Source organism: Lissotriton helveticus, chromosome 3_2 (genome assembly GCF_964261635.1).
Source record: "Lissotriton helveticus chromosome 3_2, aLisHel1.1, whole genome shotgun sequence".
NCBI classification, from domain to species: Eukaryota; Metazoa; Chordata; class Amphibia; order Caudata; family Salamandridae; genus Lissotriton; species Lissotriton helveticus.
Window position 1 is genome coordinate 202,168,041 of NC_136062.1, and position 17,543 is coordinate 202,185,583.

General features: G+C 43.2%; 1 protein-coding gene across 1 annotated transcript in view; it reads right to left on the bottom strand.

The window, feature by feature from the left end:
* INSYN1 (inhibitory synaptic factor 1) overlaps window positions 1–17,543 on the bottom strand; it is a 323,884-nt gene that overhangs the window by 175,694 nt on the left and 130,647 nt on the right. The window contains exon 2 of the mRNA XM_078684626.1: window positions 15,791–16,660. Coding sequence (XP_078540752.1) covers window positions 15,791–15,949 — 159 coding nt within the window. The 5' untranslated portion in view covers window positions 15,950–16,660. The remainder of the gene's footprint in view (window positions 1–15,790; window positions 16,661–17,543) is intronic.

Genomic DNA, 17,543 nt, shown 5'->3' on the forward strand with positions numbered 1-17,543 from the left:
AATCCAGAGCGGAAAATTACTACCTATCTCTGAGGTTTATTATCCTCATATACCGAATTGTCCACCAGAAACGTCAATTAAATCCGATCTACTGACCAGTGGGTCTCTCCACTAGCCCTGAAGAGTCGTGTTGACTCAACTCTAATACGACGAAACACGTGTCGGCTGAATGTGGATTTAATAAACAACCTTCCTGAAGGACAAGACATAAAGACACACGGATTTGCTGTTGCTTATTACTGAACTGTTACCTACCTTGTTTAGACATTCTGTCTTTGATTATACTAAATTGTGGTTGCGAGAGCTTTGCCTTTTTACCAGTTTTAGGGTCTCAACCTCCACTTCTTATAGTCCTTTTCCAGACACCACATATATGATTTAGGTATGAGTCTTTGAATTTTTATTTTAGGGGTACTGCTTCTTTTGAAGTGTAAATGTTTTATTTTCTTGTTTCTTCTTGAAAGGCTGCCTGTCATGGTATGCAAGACACCATAACTGATTGTCCTACAACACAGTTCATGAGAGCGACAAGAGTTCACACCTGGATGTGAGCCACAGTGATATGTGCATCAAAAGGTTCATTCGGGGATCCAATTCCTAGTCTTTATGATTCCCTTTTCAGGCTTATCTCCCTTTCTGAGGTCTGTCCAAGCCCCTTGTTTGTAATCAGAGCCACTGAAATTATGCGCCAGAGGAGGACCAAATAATGTGGCATAATGTGCACATTTTGTTATAGTATTAGCTCATTATTTTGTCATTTTTACACCTGGTAACAGCGTCTGGGAAAAAGATTCACCCCTAATTAGTATCACCCAAATACAGCAATTAGCAACTGAAGGATGGTCAGTCAACCTTTGTAAAAAAAACTTTCAGTGTGTGGGAGCCAGAGTCGCCATTGTAACTTTTGATCCGTTTGAACTAGAAACAAATTTATTTTTAGTAAAATTAGCAGATTATGTGGTAGATTATGGATTATGTGGAAAACATGGCAAATCAGTAATCATGCAAAAATCGCTGAGGGCACAGAATCACATAATTCCAGTGGCCCTGATTCCATCTATCGCTGAATCAAAGAGCAACATTTGGAAGTGTAAAGGGACAAAATATTCCTCCAGTGTGTCTCCCACCCAGCTCACAGGAATGCTGAAAAACACAAATCCGTCTGGGGGGACTCCTCATGTTTTCACCAGAAGGCCTGGGCTTCCCAAAATGGAACTCAGGGTACGTAATGTAGTCTGTCGTTGCAGGCACACTTACACTGAGTGTACGTTAACAGCACACTTATTCTCCAGTCAATGCATTGTTTCACTACAGACACACATGCATTTAGCACACACATTCAGTCTGTGCACATTGATAAGTCCTGTAGCCTTTCTGTATTGTACCAGGGTGTGCTATTTTCAAACAAATACACTGCCAGAACACACTCACCATGTGTGTGTTGCACAACATTTCACTATTCATGTGTTCATGCACAAAGCCAGCACATGATTTCATTGTGCTGCATTGCTCAGCACTGCATCTCTCGTGTAATGTATTTCCAGCAGGCATACATATACTGAGTATATGCACTAACAATATATGCAATGCACAGCACTTACTCCACTCCACCCCTGTCCCTTACCCTTCCCAGACACACATACGTCCAGCGCAGTCACTACTCCAGTGCTGCATAGTGCTCTATAGCTAGTAGGTCTCACTCCAGTGACATAGGGTAAAAAGGATGCTTACTACTACTGATTACTACACGGTATGCGGCCAGCACTCCAATTGTGCTGCCTAGCTTTTGGTGAAGGGGTAGTGTTCTACCACTATGAGGGTAGTGCTTTGGGTGCCGCTTCCTTGTCCAATCGGACCGCAATCCATGAGGCAGGCCTGTGTCATGGTGCACACACAAGATACATATTTACCCAAGACAAAAAAAGCAGGGATGCAGACAACAGTACAGTTGTGCACTCAGGGTAGGGGTACATGTCTTTTATTTACCATGCAGAGGACTTTTCCATCACAACATTACCCTTTATTTGTTTATAATTTGTTTGACTAATACATTGGGTCAGTAACCACCAGATTTATGTTATATCAAACTTTTATCTGGACATATGCCAATTCCGTTAGATACATACTCAGAAGTGACATCCAACAAAAGTATAAAAAGTGAAAGCAGACTGTACACTAGAAAATGGTCCAGAATGAAATGGACCCCCAAAGGTGATGGCATCAGAAATATAAAGATATGAAATGAAAATATTGGATAAACAGATAAAATGATTTATAAGCAAAAGTATTATAAATGTTTATCATTTTTCCACAGTCCATTTTCTCAATGCTTCCCATGACATTGTGAAGTATTGGACTGAATTGTATTGTATTGTACTGTGTTGTAGTTGCATTTGTGTAGCTCCTCATACCACTGACGATACCCCAAAACACATTTTAGTAGACATATACCACGCTACTCCATCCGTTGCACTTGGGAAGGTGGTCTGAACATAGGGAGGATCGTTTACCCATTTTTACCGGAATGCTCTGGAAATAAATACCTATCAGTGTAAACAAGATCGGGCAGATTTACAAACCCCTTGCAACACTTTTACGCTGCTGTTGCATCACTTTTGTGATGCAGCGGTATCGTAAACTGTACCACGGTGCGACACATTTACAACGTGATGCATCTAGGGAGATGCGTCAGGTATAATGTATGCAGGGTGGGCGTTCCGACGCAAGAAAGCCTCGTAATATTAATGCTGTGAAATCTACAAGATTTTACTGGGTAACTTCTACGATGCCACTGCGTCCTAACCTTATGCCTGCTTGAAGCAGGCGTAAGAAGTGACGCAGCACAATAGGAACAGGCATTTCTAAGCATTGCTGGATTTGCGTCTTGCTTGGGATACGACTCCAGCAATGCGTTCTCTTTATGCCAACAGATGCGTGACGCATCTGTCGATCCTTGCACTACGGTGGGCCCCATTTTGTCACTCAAAACGTGAAGAGAGGAATGCTTACAAATAATGGAAACCACTGGCAATTGTCAATCCAATGCTTTTCACCCACTCTTTCTAGACAGAGGTCTGACATATGCAAATCAGCACTGTCCCGTCTCCACCTCGGAACAGTCGATTCTGAACTGCTAGATGAGGCCTTGCAGAAGAAAAAACAAGCAACTTCAGACCGGTTTGCGTCTTATTAGGTCTCATCAGTGGGGTGTATCTTGGATCCTGTGACAAAGCCAGCAAAGGGCCAACATATTTTAATGGACTTTCCAAATGACTACACAGAGCAAGTAGTACACAATCTTCGAAGCCCACAAAGGTTCCTTAGTCAGGTGACCTTAATATTACATCATGTGGCCAGAATGTATTTTTACTTTTCTTTAAATTTGCCTTTAAGTGATTCTTATAAACAGGGAGCATGATTTCTTTTTTAGCTGAATGATTTCCTATGCCTTGTGGAAAATTTTGCATTTCCAGAGATTGGTTTTGTATCCCTCGAGACTCTTCAGCACATTAATCTTGTTTTCCTGGCGAATATTTATCTGTCTGCAGACACAGCCTTGACTTTTAGAGACTTCTCATCTGTTGGAAGATTAATCTTTTTATTCCTAGATACTTTTTTAATCAATCGGGAAGTGGATGCTTTATCACCGGAGACTATTTGTTTGATAGGGCGATGAACGCTTCATTCCTGGACATCATAGCGAAGGATCAATACTTAATTCCTGGAGATGCTGACACTCTTGTGTCGCTCAGCAGGGAGGGGGAACTAGTAGGTAATGCCGCTTTATAGTGCCTGTCACCCCCTCACCCCGCCACTGTTTGTCTGGTGGATAGCCTCATTACCTCTATTAATCAACACAGAGTCTGGGACAAGAGCAATCTCATTTGGCAAATGAACCAGAAATCAATGGATGGGAAACTGTGAAGCCGATGGGCAGGATATGGTTTTAGTAACCTCCTGGCTCTAGAATAACCAAACACAGAGAACCTGAAAATATCCCCTCCCCTGATAACCCAGTAACAATGCAAATATTTACATCTCTGTAAATATATTGAGACAAAGCCCCTCCACTAAATGTTTGTGTCCTTCTGGTTGCAAAAAAAGTCATATGCCTTCACATCCACTTCATGTTCTCTACCCTGTCTGTACCCTATCAATATGCATTCATGTAATGACATGATCTATCAATAACTGCTATAAAACAAAAATAAATGTTAATGGTTTCTCGCTGTTTCTATTTATTTTTACTTCATTTCTAATATCAGTGACGTGCTCAGCAGCGACCCTGGTGGCCTAGCAGCAGTTTGCATGTCCTCTCTCTACCTTTAGGCAATTTCATGCAGTCAGTTTATGTCTGCTTACTCCCAGAGCACAGGAAGTGAGGTGTCTTAGAGGTTAACCTACTGAAATTGGGAACACAAGATCCAAGATCTTATCCTACCTTCCCCACAGAAGAAACTATTGTGATCTTGGTCAAAACACTGGCTCCTTGTGACAACATTTTCTTACATGCTGAAATTGTGCTTGCTTTTCATTATACAAACCTCTGCCTTACAAACTATATAAAACACTGAACATTCTCAGGCTGCAGTTACCTGGAGCCTCATTAAGAGGTCTCAGGTAACAGAGCAGGTAATTTAGTCCCCAAGAGTTACCGTTAACAGCCATTACGGTAAATCTGGAGGATTGAACAACCGTGTCATTAAGAGATGGATACTACTCCTTTATGTCCTGCATGGGGACCCCCCGTTATTCCCGAGTGACTGCCTGATACCGATAGCCGCAGATGGATTCAGATACCTCGGAATCTATGTCTCCATGGATCGGGCCACCCGATACGAGAGGAATCTCCTGCCGCCACTGCAAAGGCTCAAGCGAGACACCGCCACTTGGAAAACGCTCCTGCTGTCTCTACTGGGCAGGGCAGCGCTATTCAAAATGATGGCGCTGCCGCGGTTTCTCTACGCCCTTCAGAACTACCCAGACCTAGTGCCACAAAAATACTTTGCTGCCATCGGAGCCACCCAGAGAGATCTTCTCTGGTCCGGAATGCCCCGTATATCCCTACAAAAACTCACGCGGTGGTGGTTTGATGTAGGGATAGCGCTCCCGGACATCTGGAAATACTATTGGGCGGCGCATCTCTCGACCATTAACCAGGGTACCTACTGTGCGGGGAATGACCCAGGGTATGGAATGGACAGATGGCTCCTTCCGGGCGGGAACTTTGAGGCTGAGCTTTACTCAAGGCCGGGTAGGTATCGCCTCACGGGACCTACAAAACACTCAGTACAGCTGTGGCATATAGTTCAAAAGAAACTGGGTTGGGCTGACAAAATCACTTTAGCAACACCACTGTGGGCCTCGGAAAGACTGGGAACACTTAGTCGAACTAAAGGATTCCGTGAATGGGACCTGATCGGAATATCGTTGGTCAACGATTTGTGGGGCCCGACAGGGGTAATACCATTCGATATGCTCATGCACACCTATGATCTAGCTCAAACAGAACATTTCCGATACATTCAGGTCAGACACTCACTTCAGACCAATATTCCCCCAGGGACCCAAATCCCAGAGGCCTCCCCTCTTGAAGATAGGCTGCGGGATGGCCACCTCCCAGAACGGGCTATTTCCCTCACATACAAAAAACCCATTAACCACACTCCAGACCCATTGCTGGCTCTTAGGGGGAAATGGGAGGCAGATGGACTCGAAATAGATGAGGAAGAATGCAGAGAGGCACTTGCATCCTCTAAGGAAATAGCGATCTCAGCGAAACCTAGACTGATCCAATTGAAACACCTGCATCGGGTCTACATCTCTGGCACACGACTGGTCCTGATGGGGCGCAGCGAAGGCAGACTCTGTCGCAGGGGATGTGGAGAGGTGGGTACTTTCTTCCACATACTGTAAGAGTGCCAGGTGCTGCAGATCTACTGGATACAGGTACTTAACTGTATGTATGAGGTGTGGGGGGATGAGTTGCGTCCAGAGGCTAAGCGTTGCCTTCTCAATATCTGGGAACCTACAAATTTAACATCAAAAGGGAAACTATGGGTAACCTTAGGACTCGCCATAGCAAAGAGAAACATAGCAAGATTGTGGGGGGCAGCCACACCACCAACACTTAGTTCCTGGAAGAAAGATATGGATTGGTGTATGGTCCAAGACAAGACAGTGTATATGGCATGGGGTTGCCCCCGAAAATGGGTTGCGGTATGGTCCAACTGGAATGACTACCGTGTTAACATATGTGAGCCCCCGCGAATCACCCCCATTGACGAGCTAAATGAATTGTGAGTTCCAAACGAAATAGGCAGAACCCAGAGAGTCATTGCATCAGAAACAGATGTGTGAAACCTGTGATTTTCCGGCAAATGCACTGCAATAATTGTATTACTTGTATGTGGTGATCACCTTATATTGTTCATTTGCAATAAAAAGATTTAATAATTTTTTTTTTTTTTTAAAGATGGATACTTAGGGTCCACTGATAAATGGGGAATACCCAGGAAATTGGAAGGAATGCATTCAGTTCTCCTGGTTATGGATCATTCTTGGCATCGCTTTTTCTATGTGTTTTTGGCAGCTGGAGTCCAGTGAAAACTTAAATGGTCCCGCGGTTTTTCTGTTTACTCATACACTCAATGGGTCTGGTAACGTGAGTTACTGTACTCATAAGAGCTTATGAGGTACTCTAAATGAGGCCTTAAGTGTTATGTTATATGTGAACTTTGTTCATATAGCAATTGACTACATCTGTGTCTACGGGCAAGTGCCAGTCCGCTTCACTCACTCTGTTGTATTCTTTGAAGACTTCTGCAGACACAATGTTATGTTTTGTTATGCTATTTTAAAAGGAATTTATAAAGCACACGTTAACCAACTGGTTTCATAGTGCTAAGAGCAATAGCAGCAGAATGCAAGACTAGTTATTATATGCTTGTTTGAAAAGTCATGCTTTTAGCAGGGTTGTAAAATGCTTGTAAGGGGTAGTGGCTCTTACTTCGTCTGGGAAGGAGTTCTAAACACCAGGAGCCAGCACAGCAAACCTGTTTCCCCCATCTTTTCCTATTGAACTTGGGAACCTCTAAGAGAATGTGGTGTGCTGATCTGAGATTGTGCGTGTGGTTGTAGTTCCATGTTCTAGAAGACACAATGGTGGGACTTTTACCATGGCGGATTTTGAAGATCATACATTCCACTTTAAACAGGGTTCTCTGAGCAACTGGGAGCCAGTGAGTATCCTTTAGCAAAGGTTTAATATGGTTGTATCTAGTTTGATGATTGACCTATCTGGCTGTTTGATTTTGGATAAGCTGCAGTCTTGGGAAGACCTAAGTAAAGAGCATAGGCGTAATTGAAGCAGGACATCACAAGAACAATTACAATCTGTATGATGGCCTTGACCGAGACACATTTCCAGATTTTTAAAAATGCGGAGATGAAGCAAGAGAAAAGAAAACACAAGGAGAGGATGGACAGAGCCTGAAACTTTTCAGACGCTCACCCCCAGTCACAGATCTGGGTTGAATGCATCTTTATTCTTTAGTTCACTTCGCCACCCCAGTTCAGACCCAGCCATATGCAAATCAGTCTTGACCCTATGCCTCATGGGAACAGTCCAGCCCAAACTGCCAAGCCAGGTCATTCCTGGACTGGAAACAAGCATCCTAGGACCAGTTTCGGGGTACCCCCCATTCCTCCCAGTTTTGGGGCATGACTGTTGACTTTGTTTAGTAAGGGAGGAATATCTGAGAGGAAGAATTTAAAAAGAGTCAGTGCCAGTACATAGCCCGCTTTAATACTTTGATTGTTTGTATGATCCTGGACAGTTGGGAACCATCCTCCAATTTAATCGTGATAGATAAATGTGCATGCATCCTTTGTAGTGCCATTAGCAGGCCACCAGCCACATTCCAGGCTGTGAGTTTTGACCATACTTTGCTGCGGTTTACCTTGTCAAATGCAGATTTATAATCTATAAACCACAGATAGACAGTCTGTTTATAATACATTGCGAAGTCACCCAGCAGGGAAAGGGCCATGATGTTTGTTATTGATCCTGTTTGTTTGGTGAAACCAGTCTGGTTCAGTGGAATTATGCTATTTTCTCGTGTCTGTAGTTTCTCTCGAATTTTGCAGCGAAATGGTTTGCTACTTTGTCACTTGCTACTACTCTGTAGTTCTTGGCTTTCTTTTGTCTGCCCCTTTAAATATTGTCAAGATAACTGACCCATTCCATAAGGCAGGGACTCTGCCATTATCTATACATTCACTATAACAATGGTGGCTAGGACACTAGCAGATTTTTTCAGGGCTAGCTCCATGAATTCCAGACCCTACTCTTTGCCCTCTAGTTCTTTACCTTCCATTTCATCAGTTGAAATATAGGTTGCGAGACACCATTTTCAGTGCCCATATTTTAGGGCAATGGTTGCCAGAATGAAAAATTGCAGAAACTCTACAGTGACACAGATTCCATCACCCAGGTCTCCTGCAATAACACCACAGGGGAGGAGCGTAGATACTGCAGGGTCAGTGGATCACCCAATTTGCTGGAAAGTCCATTGATATTCCAGGAGTATACTTATAAGGAGTTATCAGCCTGTATGCTTTTGTTATCTCCTGTCATCGCAGCTTTCTAATTGTGTTTAGTGTGTCTTCTAGCCAGCCCCATTCAGGTTCAGTGCTCTTGTGTTAAGTGGGTGTCAGGGTAATCTCTCTGGCCAAGTTTGTAGTCTGCCCAGATATTTACTCAGGGTGTTCCTCAAGACCGAGTAACTCTTCTTGTCTGATTTGGCCTGGCTTACTCGTTGTTGAAATGTTCAAGTGGGAGAGGATACCGAATAGTCGTAGGGACTGTATCGAGATACTCCAGTTCTTAAAGATTTTGCCTCCTTTAACACCCTCTGCCTGTTCTACTAACCCCTAAAGTGATGATGGTATAATCACTGTGTGTCCCTGGCTTAGAGTTAAGGAACTCAATTGAGAGGATATCCTTTTATGAAACATTCCCCAAAGAAGGAATCAAGTGAGTGATCCCCTGAACATTTAGAAATGTGAACCTTTGCAGGCGCGACAGTTTTGGAACTGGAGATATTTCCTCCTTACACTGCTGTAGGAAGGATAGCTTTCTGCTCCTCAGATTCGAATAGGAAGGCAACAGGGATAAGATCAGGAGTAAGAAAATACAGCAGCAAAACTAAATGGAGAAGCATATGTTCCTAAGAGAGCTACAACCACTTACATCCATACTGACAACCAACTGCAAGTGTTGATAATGGAAGATGCTGAGAAGAGATCAAGATACAACCATTTCAGGATTGTTGGCGTTCTGGAGAAGGCAGTGGGACAAAGGAGTTATTTGTGAAGGAGTTTATAACATAACTGTTTTGTCTAACAGGATTGTCCTTTTTCACTGTGAAACAGGCACTCAAAGAAGCAGTGTTTAAGAACAGACAAGAATGTCTCTTCAATTTTCAAGAGAGGGATGCCACCTTACAGGTGCCTAGGCTAGGAAAAGTTCTTGTAGTTTTCAGACTTCATTCAGGTGGTGAAGAAGCAGTGGCAAAGCTTTGACACGGTAAACCGAGAACTAAGAATCAGAGATATGAGTGCTGGACTCAAATGATTACACAACTTGTATGGTTTATCTCCAATGTCTACCTATTGCTATGAATGATTGCCCACCTGCATACTAGACTAAGCATCACACTTTGCAACCTATAATTCTGATGGTCTTTTATGGACTAATAAAAAGCAAGTTAAAAAATAAAGAATCAGAGATATGCAAATGCATGATGTCGATTGGGCATTGCTTAGAGTCTGGATGAATGTCAGGACTGGCATTTTCTATCACCGATGATTTCTGAGACTAGCTGTAGGATTGGCAGGCTCATGGCCAAAAACCATGGTTATAGGAGGAAAGGTAGTAAACATGGAACAACATTAGAACAAAGAAATGGTACAAAAGTATGAGACTAGTGCCAAAGGTGGTCGAACAGAGACAACAGAGGGGCAAGCGCAACTGGGACTAAACCTAATGAAGCACATGTCTGACCTATGCAAGCTACGAATGATGGAGCTACCACATTGTCATGATAAAGGTACAAGGTGGAACTCTGAATGATAAAGAGATACCGGATAGCCTGACCTGATATGGAAATACTTAGGACAGTGGGAATGCGCAGACTCACTCGTAATGGCAGAGTTCAACTGGCAACAAATGCTATGTTCCAGACTGAACTGAGAAAGTATAAACCTACCTATGAGCAGTGGCAGAGATGCTAGACTAGATCTCCGCCCTTGAAATTGACACCCTCTGCTGATTAGGTGCTGATTTGGTGCTGATTTGGTTTAGTTTTATAGAGTTCAGGTGACGGGCAGTCTGAATGAATAAATGAGAAAGACTTATTGAGGACACTGCTACCCAAGGGCATCCCAAGGGCATCCTGGATGACTATAGATTCAGCAATACAAAAGATGAAAGACTTCACAAAGGAAGGTGGAACATCCAAGTTTCAAAACATTCTCTGAACTGGTAGTGATTAGTTTGTTTGTGATGTGGCATTGGGATGGCAAACGTTTGAGGTCTGTGGTTTGAGGGAAAGTGAGATAATTAATTTTTGGTTTTCATGTACAGCATTTCAGCAAACAGTGGTAGTTGCAAATTCTGAGCCAACATTTTCAGAATACGCTGATTTTACATTGAAAACCATATCACCGTGGTCTTATTGCAAGAGACACTTTTAATTGGAAGTAATTGTAAATCTATACGAAGGGGAGATGCCAGTTGCTCGCACATGCCAACTATAACACCCCTTTTAAATGACAAAAACAGTAGGTAAATCTCCTGGGATGTTATGTGGAAGTCTCAGGAAAAAGTGATGGTGAATCTTTTTTGCTGGTATTATCATATCTGCCCTCTGTATTCCAAGCTGCTGTATTGGAAAACCTGTTCGAAGTGTTGATGTAAGCACAGAAGGCTAATTTAAGATTAGCAGGAATTTTTAATCTGGCCTTAGACTAGACAATGAATAACATTTGGTTTAATACCTCACCAGTGGGCTGGAGTTCAAAAGTGAAGGGGTGTGTTGAAGTTCTGGATTTTTAAGCGCATAGTAATATAGTCATGTGCAGGAGAAGGGCAATTCGCGTATTACTTAGAGGCAGATAACTTATTTTCAACATTGGTTTACTTTTTCATAACCACTGATACAATACTTAGATTTAGAGATATAAAATATGTGGCAAAGAGTATCAAAGACCACTCACCACTAATAAAGACTCTGAAGGCGAGATGCCTGCGTTCAAATTCCTTATTTCAACTACACGTCCCGCGAGTCAGAAAGGCTCGTCTTGGAGGCAGGACCTTTTCTGCTGGCACGTCTAAGCTGTGGATTGCTCTTCCGCCTTCCATTCAGGCTGCAACTTCAGAAGCAGGGTTTAGGAAGCAATTAAAGACCTGGCTCTTTTCTCAGAGAATCTGAACCACCTTTGTCACTTTCCCATCTAGCTGCTCACATAGTGCCGGGACACCTCCAGGTGAGGTAGCTGTTTGCGCTTTACAAGCTTCAGTATTATTATAAAGTCAGTGAGTGGAAGCAGGCAGGAAGATTTGAGGCTGGGCGGGTGGGACTTTAATGACAGAGTAAAGTTGGACACTCAACCGTACATACAGATCTGAATTTTGAGGAAACCCAACGGACAGTTGACTTGAAAATAATGAGATGGAGTCATATCAGAAAAAACTGTATACCATAGATAAAGACAACAATGTGGGACGACAAATGGGGGTACAAAAGAGAAGCATAAGGCACTGGTGGGGGTGACATGCAATAAAATTACCTGCTATTATGCGGTAACAAGGCTGTCTACTTACTTGGTGGTGGAAAGAGCGAGGGTGAGAATGAATGGGTTAAGCAATAGAGATAGGACTGTAATACTTTAGTGAAAAGGGACAGTGAGATAGCCAACACATTAGCAGACACATTCTTGAACTATTTGCTACATTTTAGCTTTCCAGATTGGAAATAGCGAAAAAGAAAATTGCATGTTTTGTAGAAGAATTCTTTGTACTAAAAGTAGACAAGATGGATATAGAAAAGCAAGATAATGAACTGTCTGAGGACAAATAGGTAGAAGCTATCTCAGAACTGCAAAGTGGTTAAGCTCCAGAGCCAAACAGACTCCTGATTGGATCCTTAACTGTTTGTTGAGTAAAGTGAAAGGTCATGTGTTGAATATGTTTCAGACAACGCTGGAAGACGGTAAAAGGGCAAAGTAGCGCAGATATACAAGACAAGGAAAGACCCGAGGACCTTTCCTCCTACAGACCAATTATATTACTAAATTGGAAAACTCAGATGGTTGCAAAGGTGCTGTCAAATCAACTGAATATAGTGACATCAATGCTATTCATGCCGAATAGATCTGCAAGGTTGCATTTATGGCATCTAATTGCTGCCTACAGTACGATAGTCGCAGTCGGTACTAGAAGTACTGGTTTCCTTGGACTTACAGAATGCATTTGACTCTGCTGAACGGCTGCTTCTGTTTGAGGTACTGGGTAAAATGGGTCCCTGCCCAATATAATTCCTAGATCATCTTATATTATAAAAAACATATTACCTAAGTAAGGGTTAAAAAAATTATACCATTATGAATTATCTTGGGAGAAACCCCAGAAACGACTATCCACTCTCCCGTACGTGCTTTTGCACTAAAATTAGAACTGGCCCAAATTTCTGGTTCTGGAATGGCCGCTGAATGCTGACGTGAGAAGCCCCTTTAGTACACCTAGAATTGCTAGGAATTAGATATAATTTTTACTAAATAATCTTAACAAAGCATTTGCACTCTAAAAGAGGGATGTAATGCGTTGGAGAAAAGTGCCTTTTTCATTAGTGGGAAGGACAGTGCTTTCTGAAACGGCCACTTTGCTTAAGCTTTTGTACCGGCTTCCAAACACTACATAGTGCACTAAAAGACGTCTTCATTTGAGTGGATGGTTTACTACGAATTCTACTGTGGGATATAAGGTCTATAGAGATAACTACATGGAAAATAGGTGTAGATGGTGGATACTGCCGCCGGACATTACAACTTACTACTGGGCCTCTCAGTTAGTGGTGCAGAGTGAGGTGAGTTTCTCATCACAAGCAAAGCTTTTACAGAAGATGAATAGGTATGCGATGGGTGAAAGGGGTATTTATGGTGGATATACCTAAAATGAGCTCTCTGAATAAACATCAGTGAAAGCTCATGTTTATAGTAAGGCTATGATAGACACATGATGAAAGGGTGTGGTATCAGGGGGCACTCCTCTATGGGACCGAAAATTGTTACCGGATCAGACTAGACGGGATGGTGTCCGAAATTGGGAGCTGATTGGAATCTCCAAGGTACATGATGTTTGGGAACATTAATTAATTATTTCAAAGATTGAAAGAAAAATATTATTTGAATAAAGAATTATATTATCATGCTCTGGGCTAGTGTTTGGTAGCAGGAACTGAGGTTGTGCACTGTGCTCCACCAAAAAAATAAGATCTGAGTAAGCCATTGACTAAGAAGGCTGCTTCTCTGAGCAGGCAGCGGGATGGTCAGTGTAGGGATGGTGGCATGGATGACAAGTTACAATATGTGTAAATGACCGACTGATACAAAACTCAATACTGCATATTACTGTCAAGAGAATGGTGGAGCGGGGCCTATGATTTGTTTTCAGTATATGGAAAAACTGGGCAATGTCTATCTTTGAAGCTGAAACTTTAGATTTTGCATTTTGTGTTATAAAAAAGGACAAACAAACATAAAAATGTAAAGTTTCATTGGGAAAACGACTTGCCTTTTCATGGAGGCTTTTTTCTGTCTTCCTACATGCACCCCTTTCCCCAAATAGAGGGCAGAGCCACACTAAGGTCAATATATTCTCTTCAACTGCCGTGGAAGAAATACACAGTAGAGGGGTTCTTGAATCTGCTGATGGTCGAGAACATCCTGGACTCTCTTTGCCTCCTGTAAGACAGCCAGAGGGCTCTATGTCACCCAGGACGCAGTGGTCTTTTGGGTTTTCGTAAACCAACTTAAGGCATTCTTGGAGTTATCGCCTTGATCGCTTCAGTAGAACCAACTGTACTAACACACCTAAAAAAAGTTTTGTAAATGAAAAGCCAAAGACACGTGCATTGCCTCCCTGTTGACGTGGAGATGACCTTAATTCGACTGTTTCACCAATCCATGATAGATCAAAAGTGACCCTGCCTGTAACAGTGAGCCTGCCTCAACAGTCCTGAGCTAGTGTCCAGATCAAGCATTTCTTTGAGAGTGCTGTCACTCTCTGCATTCTCTGATGAGACATCCTGGTAAACAGTGAGGCCGGTCCATTTGCTGGCACCGCGGAGCTGCTGATGTTTTCCAGAATTCAAGTGTGTTCCAGTGGAATCAGCAGCCTCTCTCATATCAGTGGCTCATCTGGTTCCATTCCCCTATCAGAGTCTGCACCCCACCTTAATCATTAAATGAATAACACTGTTCATATAAAGGACAATATCTCCTGGTTGTATGGAAGATATCATGGCCCTACGGTCCATAACAGCCTGACACAGGATCTAGCAACTGCTATAACCCAGTGTTAGGGTTAGTGTTGTAAAACATGGGTATTCATCACAGGTCCAGGAGGGTCAGGTGCATTCCAGCCTTTCAGTATATCCACAATGGAAATTAACTCAAGTTACCATTCATTTTAATTAGTTGGAAGCAAAAGCATCTTTTCGGGATACTCAGAAAATTTGGCATGGATCAGGCCTTTTGGGCAAGACATTTAAAGCTGTTTGGAAGGCTAGACCTAATCAGGGGGGTTCCTAATCAAGTTTATACAAGTACAATCCAAACTGTTACTTATAAAGAGCAGCTACTGGTAGGAGCTGCTTCGAGCTACATGAAAGTCTGCTATGGATGGACTTCAGGGCAGGAGAGACCTACCATCCTGGATAACAGTTATCTTTAGACTAAGCAGAGAGGTATTTAAATGCTTCCTAAGAGATGGCAAGTGCTGTTTTTGGCTGAGGTTCGATGGGAGGCCATTCCAGATCATTGTATCCACAGCTTTGAAAGCCATTTTTCCAGCTCTGACTTTGGTAGGTCTAGGGATCAGAAGTGTGTTGGTGATTGGGAGCCACACATCTGAGAGGAACGCGCCAGCTTATAGTTTTGCGACCTAAAAGGAGCAGCCTGATTGACAAGTATGCCACTCCCTTCAAAGCATTAAGCCACTGACATAACATAGTCAAATATACCTTTATTTGCACTCTCTGTAAGAGAGATAACCAATATTTTGGGAGCCAGAAATAAACTCTATTTCCGTAGTCCAGTCAGGCTTTGTAAAAACAGTGGGATGCTACGCTGAGGAAAAGAGGATCCAAAAAACAGAGAAACACCTTTGCGACATCTCAGAAAGCTGGAGGCTATAACGCATTTTTTTAAAAGGTGGCCTGGCACTTATCAGAATCAATTGGTGCTCATAAGCCCTTGCCGAAAGCATAATTTTGATTGGCTGAGGATGAGTAAATTTTGCAAGACCATATGGTTAATATTGTGGAACAGAACAGAAAGAAGCTATAAAGATCTCAGGTTTCCTTCCAATTGGATGTTCATAATCTCCCCCTGCTTTTCATGTGTTGCAAACATATTCCTTGAAAGTTCCCAAACATGGCACAGTACAGGCAAACTGGCAGTTTATCAACAACCTATGGCATTTAGGGTGACCCTTCAGCTTTCTTACCTCACGCAGCTCCTTAGCCACCTCCTTCAGCTCCTGCAGGATGCCCTCCAGCTGCCCAATGACCATCTTCATCTGGGTTCTAATGCGCTCTCGCTCGTCAATGCCGCCGCGTGGGCTCTCACTGTTGCGCTCCCCATCCTGCGAGCTCCTGCTGGACATCCTTCACCAGGCTGGGGCGCTGGGCAAAGCTCCACAGGCTGTTCCCATCTCCGTCAGCCAGTGTGTGCCTCCACGGAGCCCCTCTCAGCTGGGGAGGGCTCCACATCTTAACGTCTTCGCGCCCGCCCTCCCCTCCTCTGTGCCTGACCTCCCCAGGCCCTCACAGGATCATATCCAGAAGTGGAAAGAAATCGAGCAATGGTAGCATAGGGAGGTGGAAAGCCAGCTGTGTCAGTGGAGAGGGCAATGCTTCTCATTCGGTGAGAATGGCAGAAGCACTACACTGCTTCTGCAATATGATGCGTGTGTGACACCCTAAAACAATACTCCTTTCAGATAAAGAATTGGTTTGCGAGATCCTTGACGTGGACCAGAGGATGTCTGAAGTGCCGGAAATGTCGAGTGTTTGTGGGCAACATCTTTCTGTAGAAGGCTGGAAGCACCACCACTGATAGTTGCTCAAGGCCCATTCTCCCTGAGACCATAATAGCAGTCCCCAGTTTCGGACACTTAGAGGATTGTGTTATCCAAGGTGTAGTAGGTCTGGTCTCCAGGCTTCTCGTGACTGAGATCACTTCAAGACCCTGCAAATGGCTTCTGATGTCCAAATGGAACAGTGACACGTCTGGGTGTGAAAGCCTTGATCAGATGGGAGTTCTGATGCATGGGAGTTCGGCAAGTGCCAAAGATTGACTCCGCCTCTCCGTGATCCTAGACCAAAAGAGATGAAAAGTAGTTTTAGTGATGAGCCTGTTTTACCCAAAGCCAGAAATACAGTGAGAGCCAATACAATACATTCTTTACAAATGTAGACTGATAAACAGAAATGGGCAATTGATCTTTCTAGGCAGCAGTAGGGACTCCCACAAGTGGTGCAGGTGGTCAAAATCTATAGAGGTTATGTTTCCAAAGCACTAACTAATCTACTACACTATTGTGTTACTTATCCTGTTGTCGTGCAGCCACTGTCCAGGAGTCAAGACACATTTCTACAAACATCTTTCTCCTCAATCTCTGGGAATGGTCAGGTCTAAGTGCACAAGAGGCTGTTGCCAACAAGACTCTTAAGATAGGGCACAAGTCCTAAAAAAAGAAGTGGGCGGACTAACCTAGTTAGGCAGTATGCAAGTGACATCATGGCGTGCAACATCACAGCGCACAACATCACAGCGCATGGTGTTGCTTGTTGAAGATGGAAAGCAGACAACAGGCAAGCGCTGCTGAAAGTGTCCTGGTGTTTAGAAATTAAACCGGAACGAGTTCAGCACATTATTCAGTGCGGCCCAAATTCTTGGCAGGGTGGACGGCGTACACCATGTGAAAATAGTGGGTAGACGCCGTCCACATACGTGTACCCTCGACTCGAGTCCTGCTCTAAGACCAGATAAACTCAGGCTCAGCTACGAAAGACTGCTGTAAAGTAATGCCTTTCCATTTGACATAGTTTCTCTGCTAACTCATATATCAGAGGGAGATGCTTGGTAACCAGAATCCAGAATGTAGGGAATCTAAGACTTGGCAAAGCCCACTCTAATTGATTACTGGATATCTCCGCTGAAATTATTGTCTATTCTTTTCCATGACAACTGCAACA